The 22,576-nt window shown below is 37.9% G+C and overlaps 2 protein-coding genes across 3 annotated transcripts in view; one reads left to right on the top strand and one right to left on the bottom strand.

Annotated features, from left to right (window-relative positions):
• Positions 1-321: 321 nt before the first annotated feature.
• Positions 322-5,976, bottom strand: COX7B (cytochrome c oxidase subunit 7B). The gene is made up of 3 exons (XM_040467875.1): positions 5,835-5,976; positions 2,122-2,246; positions 322-521 (listed from the first exon to the last, which is right to left on the bottom strand). The coding sequence occupies exons 1-3, from the start codon at positions 5,872-5,874 to the stop codon at positions 444-446; spliced, it is 243 nt and encodes an 80-aa protein (XP_040323809.1). The 5' UTR covers positions 5,875-5,976; the 3' UTR covers positions 322-443.
• Positions 5,977-12,346: 6,370 nt separating this feature from the next.
• Positions 12,347-22,576, top strand: part of MAGT1 (magnesium transporter 1) — a 60,317-nt gene continuing 50,087 nt past the window's right edge. Inside the window, exons 1-2 of one of the 2 annotated variants that reach the window (XM_040467915.1) lie at positions 12,347-12,594; positions 22,391-22,560. In XM_040467915.1, the coding sequence (XP_040323849.1) occupies positions 12,493-12,594; positions 22,391-22,560 (272 nt within the window). In that variant the 5' untranslated portion in view covers positions 12,347-12,492. The remainder of the gene's footprint in view (positions 12,595-22,390; positions 22,561-22,576) is intronic. The other variant, XM_040467914.1, reaches the window with a different exon arrangement.

Below are 22,576 nucleotides of genomic sequence, written 5' to 3' on the forward strand. Positions count from 1 at the left end.
CCAAGTTCTCTTGGCAGGAGTAAAAAGGACTTAATTGCAATTCCAAATATACATATAAATTAGAGGTAGAAAGCAGTATGCATATCAATATCTGGGCACTCAAAGATGACCTAAAGTAACTCTGAAATCACTTATTCATGAACTATAAGCCTACTATAAAGTTGACTTCCAGGTGATAGCCAAATTTTCCTTTCATAACACCTCATAAAGAAAAATTATTTAAGAAATTATAATGCATCTTCCTTTAATAGTAACACAAAGGTTAAATAAATGAAAAGTGATCAAGCTTGGTTTCATTACAAAAGAAACAAAATGACAACAAAGGTTTCAAATATACTTTATTTCTTCAATCAGGCCATATTTTAATGGGTGCACAGTGCTTTTACTTGGCATCAATTAGGAGTTGGTTTTGAAACAATTCATTATTACACCAGCTGGGATGACTACTGATCTCTCCATTCCTTTGGGGTGACTCTGCCAACAGGGGACAGGTTCCATTCTATTCCAATTTGTGTTGCTGTCTGTAAGAATTAAAATGCTATCAGTTATAAAAGTTTAAACCAGAGTCCACTCTCCCTTGGAGACCATTTCTTAAAAGTGACAAAGGTATTCTACTCTACAGGTTAAAAACACACAGAGACTCAGCTGGGATATATAGTGCCCACTATGTAAGCCAAACCTAATTGCTGTCCTAATTCTCCAGAGCAGTACTCTTCAATAGAACTTCCGGAGATGAAAGAAATGTTCTAGATCTTCATTGTCCAATACAAGAGCTACATATGGTTACTGAGCAACTGAAATGTGGCTAATATGACAGGGCAATTGAATTTTTAATTTAATTAACTCAAATTTCTACTTCACATTTCTGTAACATCTCCTCAAAACATTGCTTCACTCAACCACAACTACCTAAATACTGCCAAAGAGCACTTTTGTAATATCCTTTCAAGGAACACCACTCCAAAAGTGCCCCTAATCACACATTTGTTCAAAATCTATTTACTCTTCTAATTAAGTAGACACACCTATTTAACAGTATATTTAAGGAAGGTTAAAACAAGAATAAAAAGCCCCATTAATAAATATCTTTGTTTATTAAGGTAAGGATTTATACGTATCTTTTAAGAACAACTTATATATTTATCCCACTTTTAACCAGCAAGTATATAAACTGGTAAGCAGATTGTTACATGTAAGATGTAAAAAACTATAATAGTGAAAACAAGTCACTTTTACATCTCATCCATCAAAAATGTTGTACTCTGTTCGGAGGGCAGAACTTTAGAAGAGAAACTGATTAAGTGAAGGAAGGTGACCCAAGATGGTGAAAACCCTGGAAACCACATAACAAAAAGTGATTAACAGAACTAAGGATGTTTAAGAGAAGATCCAGGAGACATGATAGCAATTTTCTAGTATCTAATGGTTGATACATGAAAATGGGATCAGAATTTCTTTGGCAAGAAAATGATGGGTAAAATATGAATGCTTAATGCTATGGAAGAAATTCCTGTACTGGGTGGTTAATTACATCAGAAAATCTCTGAAGTCCCTCTGAACAAGAAATGTATACTACTATGTGAAAACATTTTGAATTCATGAACTAAATAGGAATGAAGGGGCGCCTGGATGGCTCAGTCAGTTGGGCAACTGACTTCAGCTCAGGTCATGATTTCACAGTTCGTGGGTTCGAGCCCTGCGTCGGGCTCTGTGCTGCCAGCTCAGAGCCTGGAGCCTGTTTCGGATTCTGTGTCTCCCCCCCCCCCCCTTACAAGCCCCCCCCCCTCTCTCTCTCTCTCTCTCTCTCTCAAAAATAAATATAGGGGCGCCTGGGTGGCGCAGTCGGTTAAGCGTCCAACTTCAGCCAGGTCACAATCTCGCGGTCCGTGGGTTCGAGCCCCGCGTCAGGCTCTGGGCTGATGGCTCAGAGCCTGGAGCCTGTTTCCGATTCTGTGTCTCCCTCTCTCTCTGCCCCTCCCTCGTTCATGCTCTGTCTCTCTCTGTCCCAAAAATAAATAAACGTTGGGAAAAAAAAAATTAAAAAAACATAAACAAATATATATATATTAAATAGGAATGAAAAACATCTAATATAGAAAATTATCAATCAATAGTACTTACATAAGCCCATACAGCAACACAGAAAGTGGCTCCACTAGCTAATACAGCATTACCGTATTTGTCATGGAAATCAGGTGTCCGTTTCTGGTGGCTCTGCCTTGCCATTGTTTGCTGAATGCTTTGAACTTAAAGGAAAAAAGAAATACAGAAACATATCTATCAATTATAAGGAAAAGAGAACATGTAACTGATACTGCCATCAGGAAAGCAAAGGAAGTTAACTTTATAGTATCAGGCACTTCAATAAAATGTTAAAACATATTGTAGCTAAAAGCAAAGTAGCGTACTTTAAAATGCATCAAAAATAAGACGAAATGACAGATGTATAGATATGTGAGAAACCAGGGGCACCTGAATGGCTCAGTTGGTTAAGCATCCGACTTCAGCTAAGGTCATGATCTCAGAGTTCATGAGTTCGAGCACTCTGCTGTCAGCACAGACCCTGCTTTGGATCCTCTGTCTCCCTCTCTCTCTGCCCCTCCCCTGCTCATCCTCTCTCTCAAAAATAAACAAACATTAAAAAAAGATATGTGAGGGGCGCCTGGGTGGCGCAGTCGGTTAAGCGTCCGACTTCAGCCAGGTCACGATCTCACGTTCCGTGAGTTCGAGCCCCGCGTCAGGCTCTGGGCTGATGGCTCAGAGCCTGGAGCCTGCTTCCGATTCTGTGTCTCCCTCTCTCTCTGCCCCTCCCCCGTTCATGCTCTGTCTCTCTCTGTCCCAAAAATAAATAAACGTTGAAAAAAACAAAAAAAAATTAAAAAAAAAAAAGATATGTGAGAAAACAAATATATCAAAATGTTAATTGTATCCATTAACATTAATTTGTATCAATAATTAATTTGAATTAATTTGTAATTTGTGTGTGATCATACAATTCTTCCAACTTTTCTATATGTCTGAAAATTATTCATAGTAAAATCTTGGGGGACAGGGAGTGCCTGGGTTGCTCAGTCGGTTGAGCAGCCAACTCTTGATTTCAGCTCAGATCATGATCTTGAGGTTCGTGAGTTCAAGCCCCATGTAGGTCATGGAGTCTGCTTGGGATTCTCTTTCTGTCCCTACCCCACTTGTGAGCTCGCACGCTCTCTCTCTCAAAAATAAATAAACAAACATTTAAAAATTAAAATAAAATCTTGGGAGATAAAAAGGACAGGTGGTGTCAGTAACATTTCACTACAAACCTCTGGAACTTGGCTCCTATTCATTAATTTGAGTGACTTAAATTTTCACTAGAGTTTACTCTGCAGTACTCAACAACTTACAACACCCTCAAAATGAATTTCAAATTAAAGCACACTAAATGCTTATCACCTTAAAATTACAAAAACAGGGGCACCTGGGTGGCTCAGTCGGTTGGGCGTCCGACTTTGGCTCGGGTCATGATCTCGCAGTCCGTGAGTTCGAGCCCCGCATCGGGCTCTGTGCTGACAGCTCAGAGGCTGGAGCCTGTCTCAGATTCTGTGTCTCCCTCTCTCTCTCTCTGCCCCTCCCCTGCTCATGCTCTCTCTCTGTCTCAAAAATAAACAAACGTAAAAAAAATTTTTTTTTAAATTACAAAAACAAAACAAAACTAGAATAATCTTGATTTTTTCAAAAACAAATGAATACCATGCTAAAAGAAATGGGGTACATGAAAATGTGTAAAACACAGATCCTGTCCTCAAGTAACCTCCTAAATTAGAGGAGGATATGGGACACGCATACACAAACCACTGTACTACAAGTAGAATATTAGACAAGCACTTTGAACAGAAGGTAGGATTTGGTTACATAAATGTAGGAAAGGGAAATGTGAAAAACGGCAAACAAAGAAAAGCCTAGTATATTAAAAAAGCAATTATGGGGGCACCTGGGTGGCTCAGTCAGTTAAGCGTCCGACTTCGGCTCTGCTCATCATCTTGTGGTTCTTGGGTTCAAGCCCCGAATCAGGCTCTGTGCTGACCTCTCAGAGCCTGGAGCCTGGTTCGGATACTGTATCTCCCTCTTTCTGCCCCTCCCCTACTCATGCGTGCAGCATGCTTTCTGCCTCTTTCTCTCAAGAATAAACAAACATTAGAAAAGGGGGAAATTAAAGAAAAAAGTTATGTTTGCTTGAAGGACAAGGTATACGGACAAGTAATGGGGGATAAAACTAGAAAGGATCGTTGGTAGAGGCAAAGGTTTTTGAGCAGAAGGACATTAAAACTTTGCGTTACTATTATTTTAGTAGAATGAGTTTTCAAACTGCCTCTGGAGGCACTTAGAAGAGCTTGGCAAAGAGCCCGAGACTGGAAAACGCGTATTTCCGGATATTTTTTTTTTCTTCCGAAGTAACAGGTCCTTATTGTTTTAGATCCTCAAATGGCACTACTTATGTAATTGTTGCCCATTCACTAGCATTTAAGAATTTAATAGCTTCTATGTGATAGAATGGGTTATCTCGGGATAGTTATTTGGCCATTAATGATTTCTCCTCTGAACTGCCTTACAGGTTTTCTTTTCACCTTTAGATACACTTGGGATGAGCAAATTTACAAACATTTCACTATACATTCTGCTCTAGAGCAGTTATTAAAAAGTGAGCGTGTGACTTCCACATTGAAAAACAAACATAACAACAACAACAAAAAAACCTCCCTTTCCTGAGAAGTACAGGCCGTACCAGCTCAAAGGGCAAATAGATTAAAATTACCAAACAATTCTGCAACACCTCATGACTTCAACATTCCGGTAACCCAAGTGGATTTCTTTAGACCTCTCCTCTGTTAACAAGAAATTTCTTGGTTACCACCTATTGGTGATCTCATATAATCCTCAACAATGGTATGAAGTAGGAATTTTTTACTAAAACCCTATCTTACAAAGAAGGAAAATGAGGTTCAGAGAAAAATCATTTGCCCAAAGTGAAAGAGATAATAGACGTGGCTTTTGGAATATTGAAAACCCTGTTGGGTAACTATTGTTTTCGTTATTGTCAAAGCTGCTTCAGTGTTTAGAACACAATCTACTAATACCTCTAAATGACTCTGTAAACTGAAAATAACAAGATGGCTCAAGAAGCAATATGGTAATTGCTTAAGGTCACTTTCAATGTAAAACCACTGCTCACATTAGTCAAGGTCACCTTCACTGCAAATCAAGTACGTAAATGAATTTTTCTCTCCAATGTAATACATTCTCAATACATAAGGCTGGTCTCAAAATTCCCTGTACCTGCTTAACTTTTAGACAAGAAAAAAAAATTACAATTGCTTTCGAATAAGCTAATATTCACTTACTAACCTACAAACTACATAAAAGCTGCAGGGCCACCATTTAGGCTGTCACCTTGCAATGAAACCAGAGGAGAAGCTACATTTACAGTTTCCTTCCCCAGTTAAAGGAATTGGGAGAGAAGGTTCTTCTCTTTCGGGGTAAGTGCACCCTCAAAGCTAAAACTTACTAAGGGATTAGTGTCCACCAAGTGCCTCCTTCCCTGCAATTGTACATAATTGAATAATAATAAAAAAAAAAAACTGGGTATGTTATGACTCTGGTAACAGAGCGAGCTGGGAACCAAAACAGGAACTCTGCGTGATTAAGTTAATGCTAAGGACAGCTTTCCAATTACTTCGGGAGACTGCGCATTTAGAATTAGAAAGTCAGGATGAAGGTGGAGGGAAAGGGCACGAGAAACCATGAGGACAAATTGATAAAATGCAGTTGGAAATTATTTGCTCACAATTTTTGCTTACCTCGGAGACGACTGAAAGCGTTTCTGGCCATAGGAAACATCCTGAAGCTGAAGACCGAACGGTGCAACTGTAGCTGCTGATTTGCTACAATTTGGAGCCAAGTCCCCTTGCAAAGAGCCCTGAAAAACAAAATGGCTTTTTGCTGGATACTTTAATGAGATTTAATGAAATCTCGCGAGACCTTAAAAAAACCCTATAGAAATTGTAATCCTCTTTACAAACAGGAAGGAAAAAGGCTTTCTGGGAGATGTAGTTTCACGCTTTGTGAGTGGTGTACGATGGTATTCAGTGAAAAATGAGAGAATCCTCCCCCTGCCCCCGTCTTGGAGCCAGGTTTGGAGCTCTACAGAGAGCTAAGACAGTGATTTTAGGCTGACACATCCAAGGCGCTAGCTTCAAAATAGTGTTTCAGAGTCTTTGAGCCTGTATCTCGCTCCACATTAGCAGTTCGTTTGGGTCCTCCGAACTTCATTTCTCTAATTTTTTTTTTGGTCTCCTATTACTACATACTACTTTGTTTAACTTTTAATTTTGAAATGATTTAAAATTTAGAAAAGTTGCAAGAATAGTAAAAAGAAACTAGTAATATGTGGATAAACAACGTCATAATTGTAGAATCTTGATGGTGGGTGTTCAGAGTACAGTTCTTTCACACTTTCTGTATGTTTGGATATTTTCATAATAAAATATAGGTGGTGAAGAGAACTCCTAAAACACCCATTGCCAAGGTACACCACTTGGATAATGTTTTGCCACATGTGTTCTCTCTCTCTCTCTCTCTCTCTCTCTGTCTATGGTGGGGGGCAGATCTGAACCATTTGAGAATAACTTGCATACATCATGTACTTTTACCTGTTAATACTAAAGGGTTCATTTTGTAAGAATAAGATATTCTATTACATAACCATAGTACAGTCATCAAATTAAGAAATTTTAGTATTGATACAATACAGCTCATATTCCAATTCACCAATTGTCCCAGTGTCTGTATCCAGAATTCAGTCCAGATCCCCATATTGAATTTAGTTGTTGTGTGTCTTTAGTTTCCTTTAAAATTGAATAGTTCCTCTGTCTTTGTCTTTTGTGGCATTAATTTTTTTGTCACTACCAGTAACCTTTATTCTCTCAGTTTTACATGTGAAGGAAGTGAGGTGCATAATCCTTAAGTGACTAGAAGATCAAGATTAGTCAATTGTAAGTGGAAGAACTGGTAATGGACCTTCTGACTCCACAGGTCTGTGCTCTGTAATATCTTTGAAGAGTATAGGCCAATTATTTTGTAAAAATTCCCACAAATTGTGTGTGCTTAATGTTTACTCATGATTGAATTCAATTTATGCACTTCTGGCAGGAATACTATGTAACAGATGTATCTTCTTAGGGCATCTTATTAGGAAGCATACAGTGTCCTATAATTGTCTCATTATTGCCAACTTTAATCATCTGGTCCAAAGAGTGGCTTCCAAGTTCCTACACTAAAGTTACTGGGGTTTTTTTCCTTTGTAATAAGTAATGTGAAAAATACATTGAGACCATGTGAATATCCTATTCTTGATCAAAATCTCACCCACTAGTTATTGTATCCATTGATGATTTTTGCCTAAATAAATTATTAGTGTGAAAGTTTCAAATGGTGATTTTCTAACTATCATTGCTTCTATATTTAATAGTGGGTGTTCTGCTGTAGGGAGGAATTTTATCCCCTCCTCCATTTTATTTGTTCATTATCAGTATGGATTTGTGGATTCAACAGCTATAATCCATTACTAGCATGATTTATTTTAATAATCAATAGTCCCAGATGTGAACAGTAGGATTCCATTCAACCTGGTTTATATGTATTTTTTTACATGACTTCATTATTTTTTTATCATGTGTTTATTTTCTGACATAAGCTGTTCAAGGTTCATCTTGTACTTTCCCTGCCATGGTACTGGAACCAGCCATTTCTCTAAGGAGCCCTAATTTTTTTTAGAGATGTTATTTAGCAATATATATTCGGCGCCAAGTATGCTCATTGATATTGGAGTGTCGTTGCTTCTAGTCCTTTCAGCAAATAGGGCTAGGAATATATGTTATGAATAATATTTTTATACTAATACGTCCAATGCCAGTCCAATCCCCAAAAGTTCTTTTTTAGTTTCCCCCCTTTCATATTTGTATCTCCCTTCTTCCATAGTGAGAATCCTGGCTTTCAATAACATCAGTGTTTATACATATTACATTATATACAATATATTATATACAATACTCATATCGCTATGAAAAACAAATCTACTTAGAAGAGTTCAAGATTTGCTTGTAGGTTTTTTTCTTTTTCGACTAATGGTGTATAATCAAAGTCCTGTGTTCATAAATTATTCAGATTTGTTTTTTTCTTTAGTGTAGTTTTTCTTTTTTTTTTTTTTACTTTTTTAAATGTTTATTTATTTTTGAGACAGAGAGACAGAGTGCTAGTGGGGGAGGGACAGAGAGAGAGGGAGACACAGAATCTGAAGCAGGCTCCAGGCTCTGAGCTGTCAGCACGGAGCCCAATGTGGGGCTCAAACTCGCAAACCATGAGATCATGACCTGAGATGAAGTTGGACGTTTAACCTACTGAGCCACCTGGGGGCCATCATAGCGTGGTTGTTTTTCATTTGAAATAGTGTCAAGCTCTCTTTTTTTCTGTTTATATTCAATTTAAGTTTTCCCACATTCTTACTGATATGATTTAAATTTTTTCTAATTTATTTTATCTTTTAAATTATAATTTTTTTAAGTAAGCTCTACATCCAATGTGGGGCTCAAACTCACAAGAGTCGCATGCTCAACCGACTAAGCCAGCCAGGCACTCGTCTAATTTATTTTTTAAATTGTGGTAAAATATACATAGCATAATATTTACCTTCAACAATTTTCAAGTGTACAGTTTAGTGACGTTAAGTACATTCACATTTTTGTGCAATCATCACCACGATTCATCTTTAGAATGTTTTTCATCTTGAAAAACCAAATGATTTGGTTTTTATAATTGGATTATTTTATAAATATTTACATTATTGCAAAAGTCAAAACTATACACACTTGTATACTTAGAGAAGTGTCATTCCCTCCCATAACTGTTCCACTCCATTTCTTCCACCTCCTATAGATAACCAATTTCATTAATTTCTGGTTTAACTTTTTTTGTGTGTTTCCTTTTGCAAAAAATGGGTAAATATGTGTATATTTTCTTATTTCTTCTTCTATTTTACAGAAATGTATCAAATATGTATATTCCTTTGTACTTTGGGTTTTTCCCACTTAACAATAGATCTTGAAAATCCATATCATGGGGCGCCTGGGTGGCGCAGTTGGTTAAGCGGCCGACTTCAGCCAGGTCACGATCTCGCGGTCCGGGAGTTCGAGCCCCGCGTCGGGCTCTGGGCTGATGGCTCAGAGCCTGGAGCCTGTTTCCGATTCTGTGTCTCCCTCTCTCTCTGCCCCTCCCCCATTCATGCTCTGTCTCTCTCTGTCCCAAAAATAAATAAACGTTGAAAAAAAAATTAAAAAAAAAAAAAGAAAATCCATATCATTTACCTTTATATATATATATATATATATATATATATATATATATATATCTGTAAAATACTCAATGTTGTTTATCTATGTTGGAGGAGGTAATCGTGAGGACTTGACTGCTGGTTGACCTGCGAACTGGATCCAGGCAATCAGATACTCCTCACTCAAACCCCATTCTTGGAATGTACATTATGCTTACTATCTCCACAATGAGAGCTATTCTAATGACATAACCTTGAGAGTAAGTTATTGTTGAGACCACTTGTACAGAATACATGACTGAACCCAGTTAAGGCCTTTTGAGATCTGGTGGGCAGGGGAGGAATTCTACTCATTTTGCAGCTGCCCAAGATAAGCCTCACAAGTAAGTTCCCTTGCTTATTAAAAATACAACATAAGTGTCCATTGATAGATAAATGGATACAGAAAACGTGTTATATACAGTAGAATATTACTTAGCCATAAAAAATGAAATCTTGCCATTTGTTTTTTTAATGTTTATTTATTTTGAGTGAAAGAGAGAGAACAGGACAGCAGGGGAGGGGCAGAGAGAAAAAGGGAGAGAGAGAATCCTAAGCAGGCTCCGCACTGTCAGGGCAGCGCCTGACATGGGGCTCAGTCCCACGAACCATGAGATCATGACCTGAGCTGAAATCAAGAGTTGGACATTAAACCAAGTGAGCCACTCAGGTGCCCTGAAATCTTGCCATTTGTGACAACACGAATGGACCTAGAGGATATGTACTAAGTAAAATAAGTCAGACAGAGAAAGGCAAATACCATGTGATTTCATTTATATGTGGAATCTAAAAAACAAAACAAATGAACAAACAAAAAACAGAAACAGGCTCATAAATACAAGCTGGTGGTTGCCAGAGGGGAAGGGGGAGGTAAGATGGGTGAAATAGGTGAAGGGGATTAAGAGGTACAATCTTCCAGTTGTAAAATAAATAAGTCATGGAGGTAAGAAGTACAGCATAGGGAATATACTCAATAATATTGTTATAACATGATATGGTGACAGATGGTGACTACACTCATGGGGGTGAGCACTGCATAATGTATAGAATTGTCAAATCACTTTGTTGTACACTTGAAACTAATATAACATTGCATTTCAACTACACTTCAAAAAATAATTAAAAAATTTAAAAAACTTACCAATCTAGAATGGTCTGCTTCTTTCTTCAGTCTCTCTCTGCCCTGCGTGTACGGGGGCCAGTTTGTGAACCAACAATGTACTATAGTATGTTCAGTCTCCTGTATTTGAACATTTGGGTGGTTTTGAGTACATTTCAGTTATAAATAGTGCTAAATGAGTAACTTTGTACACATATATTTTCTTATTTTTGGAGTAGATTCCTAGAAGTGGATTGCTGGATCAGAGGACAAATGCATATGTAATTTTGCTAGGTGCTGTCAAATTACCCTCTATCGATATACCATTTTGCATTTCCACCAGCATTATATGAAGGTGCATGTTTCCCCACAGCCTCGAAATTGGCATATACTGAATTTTTGCCAACATGATAAGTGAGATTTCTCTGTTTTCTTTAAAAACTTACCTTAATTTTTACTTGTTCAATTTATATGCAGTAGAATTCATTCTTTTATGGTGTAGCAGTCTGTGAGTTTTGACAAATGACTAGTGTCACCACTCCAACAATAAAAGATATAACAGTTCCATCACCACAAAAACCTCCTTGTGTGGCTTCTTTTGTAGCCAACCCTTCTCCCCACCTCCAACCCCAGATAGCCACTGATCTATTCTCTGTCCCTTTGAGTGTGTCTTTTCCAGAATGTCATATAAATGGAATCGCACAGCATTTCCCCATATACTTTTATTTTGTATTATTATTATTAGTGTCTGTGAACATTTAAAAATGTTTTTCATATCTCTTGATCACATCTCATCACTTTAGAACGAGCCATTTTCCTTTCTATGTGCATATCTTTGTGTCTTCAACATAATGAAATTCTCTTTCTGTGTGTATATGTGCATGTACTTCCAGCAAGGCCTAAAAGTGTAGTCATATCATGTTTCACACCATGAAATTAAATCCAAATTATAGGCACCTGATTTTATTTTGTTGGTATTTTTCCTCTGGAGTATATTATTCTTGTCTAGTTAAATCATCCCAGATTTACAACCTACTATGATAAACAGAACTGGACCAAATAAATGGAAACTTCTTTAGCTATGCAGCATTTTTGTTATTTTTTAGATAAGGGGAATTGGATGTTTAAAGAAACGGACTATGATACAAAAACTAAAAAGACAGAAATGCTTCCTTACAACCTTAGTTTCGCGCTCATCTCCCAAACAGAATAACAAAAAAGACGGCATTTGTTGTCTATAAACTGAAATTTAAGTCTTTGTTGGTGTTTTAAAGCAATAAATTAAGAACGTTAACTTTAACATTTTCATGAAAAAAAAAACTTAAATAACTTTGACGTCCACTCTGTTCAGAGGATAAGGCACAGTTCCTGGGACACAGAAAGTATTCAACAAGCTCTTACTCATTTTCTTTTAAAAATCTCCCTCATTGATATCAAGTGTATTTCTGCTTTCCTGCCTTTACTATTTTCATCTGATTCGAAAAGCTTTACAGGCAGAATGAGGAATAAGATAGCTAACATTCACGTGGCTGGGCCCACTTTCTCTGGAACATTACATGAACAAAGTGGGTTTCAAGGACTTCCAAATCAGCGGGGAAAAGACTCCATTTCAGCAACCTTAAACCATTTTGGATTAGGGGAGAAAAAAAAAAAAAAAACACCCCGCAACGCTTCCCAACTGCGCATGCGCCTGTGAAGATCCATCAAATGTCTCAGCTTTTCGTAAACGAAAGGGGCGGTTAATCATTCTTAGCAAACCAATGAAAAACCACCAGATTATCCTTTTTCTATTGGCTAACAGAGACCAATTAGAAGTGAACCGTCTTTTAGCGGGCGTCTAGCAGTAGAGCGCCGTGACGTAATGTGAAGGGTCACCCAAAAGGGCTAAGTTGGACCAATGAGGAGGGACAGGGGGCTGGTTCGCCTGTTCTCACGCCCGACCCTCAGACCGAGCCCGAAGAAAGTTTAGCTTCTCAGAGGGAGAGGAGCGAACATGGCAGCGCGTTGGTGTCTTTGGTGTGTCTCCGCGAACATGGCGGTGGCGCTGCTGCTCAGTTACGGGGTTCCCTCAGCTTCTGCCCAAAGAAAGAAGGAGGTGAGGACGCTGTTTGCGACAACACGGGCTTTTCCCAAATAGTGGGGCTTGAGAGGGTCTGTACTCTTTCCTATTCCTTTTCCCCCAAGGGTTCTGTGTCTTTTGGTGGCTCCATTTTCACCGTTTTTAAGAGTTATGGGGTTCACGAGAGAAGAAATTGTAACTTCTTGTCTTCTGGGGATGTAGAGTCTGAGAGGGGTGGGGTAGATGACAATCTGGCTTCGTTAGGCCTGTGCATGTACATAGTTGCGAGTGTTCACAGTACTTTCAGTATGGGCCCCATCAGGTGCTAAGGGAAGTTTGACTTTTGGTCGGGGGGTAGACTTTCTGCAGTCCGTAGATGCAACTCCTTTCTAGACGACTAAGAGCTATATGTTTGTAGCATTTTCGCTTCAGGAATGTGAGAATTAAACTGAGAAGCTAAAACTATGCCAGGATTATGACATTGTCCAAATAAATGATTCGAAGCAATTTACTGGGATGGAAGCTCTTAAAACATTTTCAATCATTTGCCAATATCAAATATGCCAGGTACTGTTGTAGGAGCTTGATATGCGTAAGTGAACAAAACTAAGATTCCCTCTTTGTGGAATTTACTGGCTTTGGCAAGAAGAGGACATAGAATATTCTTTACTTCCCGTTAAGCAATGCAAGCAAAGGCATTTTAACATTGTGTTTTGAAACATTTGTGACTTAGAGCCATATGCTCTTAAAGATTTCAAGATTACTAACAATTATATTATTTATTTTCTTTAATTTTATAGATGAGGAAAACTGAGTCCTAAGCTTAAACAGTTATTTGTTGCAGAACAAGGACTAAAATCCTAGGTCAGTCAGTCCTATGCTAGTTCCTGTAGTACAGGAACTTTTTTTTGTGCTTCCTCTAGTACACAACACCTGTACACACACTTTTAAAATACTATTTAAACGTCTCAGATGCTTGTCAACTGAGCTGAATTTAAAGGAGCCTATTTTAGGGGTGCCTGGGTGGCTCAGTCGGTTGAGCGTCCGACTTCGGCTCAGGTCATGATCTCGCGGTCTGTGAGTTCGAGCCCCACGTCGGGCTCTGTGCTGACAGCTCAGAGCCTGGAGCCTGCTTCTGATTCTGTGTCTCCCTCTCTCTGCCCCTCCCCACTCATGCTCTGTCTCTCTCTCTCTGTCAAAAATAAATAAGCATTAAACAAAATTTAAAAAAAAATTAAAGAAGCCTATTTTTTTCTGTTTCTGAATATTTGAACTATTCGATGAAAGAAGCCAGGAAGTTAAAGTGAATTACTTATTAGGTTGGCAGAAAATTTAAAAAAACACAGTTTTCAAATGTGTAGTGAAGTGAACAGGCTTTTGGGGGGGGATTCCAAGCTGTTTTTACGTGGGTAACAAGATGCAGGGAAATACTTTTATAAATTCTTTAAAAAAATTTTTTTAATGTTTATTCATAGTCAAATGAGAGACAGAGTGTGAGTGGGGGAGGGGCTGAGAAAGAAGGAGACAGAATCTGAAGCAGGCTCTAGGCATAGGGCCTGACACGGGGCTCAAACTCACAAACTGTGAGATCACGACCTGAGCCGAAGTCAGACGTTCAACCGACTGAGCCACTCAGGTGCCCCGGGAAATACTTTACATTTCAGGTGCCTTTTATGCAACGCCCCCACCACCAACCTACATATAAGTGTGTATGTATGTATAGAGAAACCTTTGTAAGGATACACAACAATCTTAACAGTGGCTATCTCTGGGTAGTTGGGATTGTTCATTAGGGGAACACTAACTTTTTACATTATATACTGCTATTGTCTGAATTTCTACAGTAACTACTTACTCCTTTTTAAATAAGAAAAGTGAAGATTTTTTAAAACTACTATTTCTACCAGTTAAATTCCATTTAGTCATTTAATCTTTCACTGAAATAGAAGCAGAAGTGCCTAGCAGAAGATAGATTTTTAAATTTTATTTATTTTTAAAATTTTTTTAATTTTTATTTTTGAGAGAGTGAGAGAGAGACAGAGTGGGATCGGGGATGGGGCAGGGAGAGGGAGACACAGAATCTGAAGCAAGCTACGGGTTCTGAGCTGTCAGCATGGAGCCTGACTTGGGGAGACGAACCATGAGATCATGACCTGAGCTGAAGTCCGAGGCTTAATCGACTGAACCACCCAGGTGCCCCAGAAGATAGATTTTTTAAAAAAGGAATCGGCAGGGGAGCCTGAGTGTCTCAGTTGGTTGAGGGTCCGGCTTCGGTTCAGGTCATGATCTTGCAGTTTGTGAATTCGAGCCCCGCATCGGGCTCTGCTGACAGCTTGGAGCCTGGAGCCTGCTTTGCATTCTGTGTCTCCCTCTCTCTCTGCCCCTTCCCTGCTTGCACTCTGTGTCTCTCTGTCCCTCAAAAATGAATAAACGTTAAAAAATTAAAAAAATAAATAAATGAAAAGGAATCAGCAATGAATTCTATGCTTTAAAATGATTAACATGGTGGATTTATGTTATGTAAATTTTATCTCAGTAAAATAGTTTAAAAAGGAATCAGATTCCAACTTCCTTCCCATCCTGCCCACTTTTCAGACCCTTACCACTCTTGCAAATCTGTTGTGATACTGCCTAACTGGTCGTTTTGAACCCATCCTTCCTTGAACCAATCCTTCGTAGTGTTGCCAGAGATGCTAACATGAAAATGTGGAAGCCTTTTAAACCTATTTTGCAAAGTATAAAAAGGCTTCTGTAGCTTGTGCCTGGTTGGCTTGTTCCAGGCTCATCTCAGTCCAAGCTCCTCTCTATATTATGACTGTACTAGTCATACTGAATTATCTGCCTTCCTTGATATTTCTGTATTTTCTCACAACTGTCTGTATTTGCTGGACTTCTGGAGTATTTTCCTTTTCTCTCATCCCACCCCCTCATTCACCTGAGGATTCCTACTCTTCAAGTCTTAGCTCAAACATTGTCTTCCTCAACCAAGCTTTTCCTAGTCCCCCCAGGTGAATTGAGATGAATTCAGCACATCACATAATCATGTTCATATATCAGTCTTTCCCATAGTCTGTGATCATCTTGAATACAGATACTTTTAAATTAATTTTTGTTTCCTGGCATCCATCAATGTCAAAAAGGTCCTTGATAAACATCAAGTTAATTAATTAATTGTGTGTATTTAGAGTCAGGAATCTGTTCTTTCACTTGCAGTTTGTTTAGATTTCACAACCTAAAGTTGGATTTTCTCATCAGTAAACAAGGAATTAATATAGGATGGTAAAGATGGTTTAGTTTTTACCCCTTTCCCCTGTAACTGAGGATGTTTTAAGCTGTTTAAAAAAAGATAACTGTGATACTACTTAGAGACAATTAAAAAATATAGGTGTTCTGTTGCAGAACACTTACTTTTTTTTGTCAATTTTGAAAACATTATTTTATTTATTTAATGTTTATTTATTTTTGAGAGAGAGACAGAGAGACAGAGCATGAGTGAGGGAGGGGCAGAGAGCGAGGGAGACACAGAATCCGAAGCAGGCTCTAGGCTCTGAGCTGTCAGCACAGAGCCTGACGCAGGGCTTGAACTCACAAACCGTGAGATCATGACCTGAGCCGAAGCCGAACGCTTAACCGACTGAGCCACCCAGGCCCCCCCACACTCTTTTTTTTTTTTAAATCTCAGGTCTATCCATCAAAATAGATGTGGCTTTAAACTTTAGGGTGATGTCCAGTCTTATAATCTAAGTATTCCTTTTAAAAAGACACTTTTCCTAAAGTAATATAATTAAAAATCACTTCTCACGTTCCTCCTGGTTGTTGTTAAATGTAATGCTACCCTACTTATCTGATTATTTACACTCATAACAGTGTTTTCACTGGAACATTGACTTATTCTATAATATTTATTCAATAGCTTCTACATGCCAGGCACTGTGGTTTATATACATTATCTATAATTCTCACAATAACCCTTTCTAATCCCTTTAGAAAGATGAGGGAAGAGGTAACTGATGTTGAACAGGAGAGATGTGAGCTTGCCCAAAGAAGCACAGCTCTAGAGACTGAGCTGGGATTTCACCCCAGGTCTGACTCCAAACCCTTTCCTCTCTACTAGGCCACAAAGGTTCCTTTTGAAATGACTTATTTTATTTTTCTGATGAATTGTATCTCCCTTTAGTAGAAGGAAAATTGTTTTTCCTTGCATCTGGTGTCATTTTAGGAAGGCAGCATGATAAAAATGAGTAAGCATGACCTTTGATAAAATGATCTATATATCTTGATCTACTTCTGGGAATCTGTAACAGAGAAATAATATGAAATATGGAAAACAATGAATGCACAAAGCATACTGAAGCCTAATAAAAATGATCATAATAATGCTAGGATGACAAATAGATCTCCCCTCTTTTCTCAGTTTTCCAAAAAATTTTATAAAATTTAAAAAGCATATATGTTAATGCAATCCAAGTGTTCCTTAGCCAGTTACTCTTAGTCTCATTTTCCTTATCGGTAGAATGCAAAAATGCCTATTTCTATGCATATTGTGAAAATTAAATGATGAAGGCTGTAAAGTGCTTAATGCTGTACCTGGCATATAGAGGACATTAGATTAATATTAGAAAATAAGATTGTGTTCCTCTGTGGTAGTAAATTACTTTTCAGTTGATATCTTTGTGATATTTTTACGAATATTATTCAGAAAATAGAAGTACTACATATTTTGACAAGGAAGGTTATTGTTGGGAAAACTTCTACATTCTCTGACATTACTTTGAGAACTGACACATAAAATTGCCACGTGAAAAACCCCTGTGATTCTTTTTTTAATGTTTATTCATTTTTGTGAGAGAGAGAAAGAAAGCTAGTGAGCATGAGTGGGGGAGGGAGAGGGAGGCAGAGAGGGGGACAGAGGATCTGATGCAGGGCTCGAAAACATGAACCAGGAGGTCATGACCTGAGCTGAAGTCAGATGCTCAACCCTTGTGATTCTTTTTTTAATTTTTTTTAACGTTTATTTATTTTTGAGACAGAGAGAGACAGAGCATGAACAGGGGAGGGGCAGAGAGAGAGGGAGACACAGAATGTGAAACAGGCTCCAGGCTCTGAGCTGTCAGCACAGAGCCTGACGCAGGGCTTGAACTCACGCACTGTGAGATCATGACCTGAGCCGAAGTTGGACGTTTAACCGACTGAACCACCCGGGCACCCCAACCCTTGTGATTCTTTAGAAAATAACTTATTACTAAGAACCAAAGGCCTAGTAGCAGTTGCAAAGCAAATTGAGGTACCCCCAAAAACTAAAACATCAAGAAGAGGGGACAGAGGTGTATTTTAGCCCTGTTCAGAAATTAGGTAAACTGAGAATGGAGCAGATGACATTTAAGGATCAAAAAATGCTCCATTCTCAGGGGTGCCTGGGTGGCTCAGTTGGCTAAGAATGTGACTCTTGATTTCAGCTCAGGTCATGATCTCAACATAGTGAAATGGAGCTGAGGTCGAGGCCCCCTCCCGCTGCCCATGTTGGACTCCATGCTGGGCGTGGAGCCTGCTTTAAGGTTCTCCATCTTCCTCTACCCCTTCTCCACTTCTGTGCACACAAACACTCTCCCTCTCTCAAAAAAAATGCTCTCTTCTCTGCTTGTTGTCTCTTTCCTTCAGTCATTATCTTCCAGATATGTTTCCAGATCTGTTCAATCTCTTAATTTAGTGATGGAGTTGGAAATGTATTCCTTAACCAGGAATTTTATTTCACTAATGTCTGAAAACTAGTGGATGATTAACAAAAAGCTGAAAATAGCAAGAAATTTTATGAATAAACCCTGATGGTCTAGAACACAGATACAATCAGATAAGCTTTGTGGGAAAGGGAGGTGCATTTTAGAGGAATTCAGACTGGTGATGTTTAGGTTTATTATTTCTGAAATTCAGAAGAAATCTTAACGGCAGGATCAGATTTTAGTTTTAAATGATAATGGATTCCCGTATGCTATTTTTCATGAGAGAGATTCAGGGATAGTAGGAGAATTTGTAGTTGTTAAGACTTAGTCTAATTTACTAGAGCTAACTTAGATAAATATTATGCAAGCAGGTAGAGTGAAATGAAACTGTTGTGTCGCTGCCTTTTCTTGGCTCTCTTAAAACTTCGTAGCCCTAAAATATTCACCATACTTGATTATTACTAACAGGATTAGAGATATTAATTGACTTCCTGTTAGTGGGATTATTTTGTGGCCATACTAATTAAAATGTTTCCAGAGAAGAGAGAGTTCAAGCTTACTTAACTTTGTTGGTAAGTATTTTAATTGTGAATAATATTGCTCCTTTTTTTGTTTTATTTGAGTAGAATATAGTGTAGTTCAAGAAGGAGGAAAATTACTTGATTGTAAAAGTCTTTCCTTATAAATTTAGTTTTTTCCATAACAACCCTGTATTTTGTTGTGAATAAATGTATTTAATACAAATTAAAAACTGAATGGATATGTTTTCTTAAATGTTTTGTAAAACTGTTAGTGGAAAAATTATTTGCAATAGTTGTTTCCAAATCAATTGCTTTTTGTAGTTTCTGAATAATTCATTTGATAAACCACCTACTTTTCTGTACTATAGTTCTTTGTGGATCTTACCAATAACTATAAAATATTAATAAATAGAAGGGCATGAAGGGCATGGGCAACATTTTAATTCTTTACTTTTAAAGGTTATGTCTTTGGAAAATAAAGGGTATCTGGGGAGTGTATAGTGGGACTTAGTGTAGATGCTGTAGAAAAACAAAATTTTTATTTCTGAGCCATAGCTTTCAGTACCCAAACAATGGGCTGTAGACAATGGATAAAAGGTACCCTAAGGAAGAAGTTTCTTCAGTACTAGAGATTTTACACTGATCAAGAAAGCTTTCAACTCAGGGCGCCTGAGTGGCTCAGTGGTTGAGCATCTGACTCCTGATTTTGGTGCAGGTCATGATACTAGGGTCACGGGGTCAAGCCCTGCATTGGGCTCCACACTGAGCATGGAGCCTGGTTAGGATTCTCTCTCTCCCCTGCTCTGCCCATCTGTACCACTCATGTACTCTAGCTCAAAAATGAAAAATAAGTTACAAAATTAAAATAAAAAATGAAAGCTTTCAACTCAAATGTGAAAAGAGAAGCTCCATTATAAAACCACATACTAGAGAAGACAGAGGGATAGTGAAAGAAGTATCTAGGACCTGTACTTTAAAAACTATAAAACATTGATGAATGAAATTGGAGATGACACAAATAAATGGAAAGATATCCCATGCTTATAGATTGGAAGAAGAAATACTGTTAAAATGTCCAAACTACACAAAGCAACTACAGATTTAATGCAATCCCTATCAAAATACCAACAACATTTATCACATAACTAGAAAAAAACAATCCTAAAATTTGTATGGAGCCATAAAAGACCCCAAATAGCGAGAGCAATCTTGAAAACAATAAAGCTCGAGGTATCACAATTCCAGGCTTCAAGTTATACTACAAAGCTGTAGTAATCAAAACCGTATGCACTGGCACAAAAATAGACACATTGATCAATGGAACAGGATAGGAAGCCCAGAAACAAACCTATGATTATATGGTCAATTAATCTTCAACAAAGGAGGCAATGGAAAAAAAGACAGTCTCTTCAACAAAGGGTGTTGGGAAAACTGGAACTCTTCCTTGCATTATACATAATAATAAACTCGAAATGGATTAAGGACCTAAGTATGAGACCTGAAACTGTAAAAATCCTAGAAGAGAGCACAGGTGGTAAAGTCTGTAACATAGGCCATAGCAACATTTTTCTAGATGTCTTCTTTATCCATACGTCTATGGACATTAGGTTGCTTCCATATCTTGGCTGTTATAAATTATGCTATAGTAAACATAGGGGTGCATATATCTTTTTGAATTAGTGCTTTTGTTTTCTTTGTGTAAATACCCAGGAGTGGAATTACTGGATCATATGGTATTTCTGTTTTTAATTTTTTGAGAACCTCCACAGTGGTTGCACTAATTTATACTCTCATCAGTAGTGCATAAGGGTTCCTTCTCCACATCCTTGCCAACACTTGTTATTTCTTGTCCATTTGATTCTAGCTATTCTGACAGTTGTGAGGTAATATTGTGGTTTTGATTGCATTTCCCTGATGATTAGTGATGAGCATTTTTTTTTCTGTTTCTGTTGGCCATCTGTATGTCTTTGTAAAAATGTCTATTCAGGTTCTCTGTCCATTTTTTTAAAACGTGTTTCTTTATTTTGAAAGAGAATGAGCATTAACAGGGTAGGGGTGGAGAGGGAGAGAGAGAATCCCCAACAGGATCTGTGCTGTCCATGAAGAGCTTGACATGGGGCTCAGTCTCACAAACTGGGAGATCATGACCTGAGCTGAAATCGAGTCAGATGCTTAACTGACTGAGCCACCCAGGTGCCCATTTTTAATGAGGTAATTTGATTTTTGGTATTGGCACGGTTGAATTTTGATAGTTTTTAAAATTATATTCTAGCTACTAATCCTTTGTCAAATACATGATATTAAAATATTTTTCCCCACTCTGTAGCTTGTCTTTTCATCCTCTTACCATGGTTTTTCCTAGAGAAAAAGTTTTAATTTTGATGAGGTTTATCTTTTTTTTTTCTTTTTTATGGATCGTGCTTTTTGGTTTTAGGTCTAAGAACTCTTTAACTACCCCATGATCCTAAATGTTCTCTCCTATTTTTTTTTCCTAAAAAAGTCTTTTTTCATTAAGTTCTATGCCCAACATTGGGCTTAAGCTCACAACTGCGAGATCAAGAGTCAGATGCTCTACTGACTGAGCCAGCCAGGCGCCCCTTTTTTATTTTTTCCTAAAATTTTTAATTTTTTAAATGTTTATTTTTTGACAGAGAGAGAGAGAGAGAGAGAGAGAGCAGGAGCAGGGGAGGGGCAGAGAGAGAATGGGAGACACAGAATCTGAAGCAGGCTCCAGGCTCCAATCTGTCAGCACGGAGCCCAACGCGGGGCTTGAACTCATGAACTGCGAGATCATGACCAGAGTCAAAGTTGGACACTTAACTGACTGAGCCACCCAGGCACCCCTTCCTAAGATTTTTTATAGTTTTAATTTTTATATTTAAGCATATGATCCAATTTAAGTTTTTTGTATAAAGTGTGAAGTTTAGTTCGAGGTTTGTGGTTTTTACTATGGATGTCCAGTTGCTCCAGCACTGTTTGCTGAAAAGGCTCTCCTTCCTTTACTGAGTTGTTTTTGCACCTTTGTGAAAAATCAGTTGGCTATACTTATTATAGGTCTATTTTTGGGTTCTTGTCTCTATGCCATTGATCTATGTATCTATTCTTTTTTATCAGTACCACCCTGCGTTGCTTACTGTAGCTATATAGTAAGCCTTAAAATCAGGTAGAGTGATTCTTCCAATTTTGTTCTTTGTTTTTGAGATTGTTTTAACTACTCCAGTTTCTTTATAGGTGTGTTTTGTTTTGTTTTGGTTTTGAGAAGCAACATCTTATACAAAAAGTAGCTGGTTGGTTTAACTCAACATTCTTTGGAATCTTTGGTAAATGAAAGGTTTTATGATTTTATATTTTATTTATTAGTAAATAATAAGTAATTCACATCAACAGTATAGTATCTTATTAAATCTCATTATGAAATAATAGAATTTTAAGAATAATTATCATAATCAGCTCCAATTAGTAGATTCTATTTTTCTGTCTTTCACATTTTCTACGTACCTCTGCTTGTTAGTCTTGGTTTTAAGTTGCTTAGTTCAAAGGAACTTCAGATGACAAGTTGAGAGCATTAACACTATGCTCCTCCCTTTTTTTTAGATGGTGTTATCAGAAAAGGTTAGTCAACTGATGGAGTGGACCAATAAAAGACCCGTAATAAGAATGAATGGAGACAAGTTTCGTCGCCTTGTTAAAGCCCCACCAAGAAACTACTCCGTTATTGTCATGTTCACTGCTCTCCAACTTCACAGACAGTGTGTTGTGTGCAAGTATGAACTTTCAACT

This window comes from Herpailurus yagouaroundi, unplaced genomic scaffold (assembly GCF_014898765.1).
Source record: "Herpailurus yagouaroundi ecotype Mexico unplaced genomic scaffold, PumYag 67623, whole genome shotgun sequence".
Lineage (NCBI taxonomy): Eukaryota > Metazoa > Chordata > Mammalia > Carnivora > Felidae > Herpailurus > Herpailurus yagouaroundi.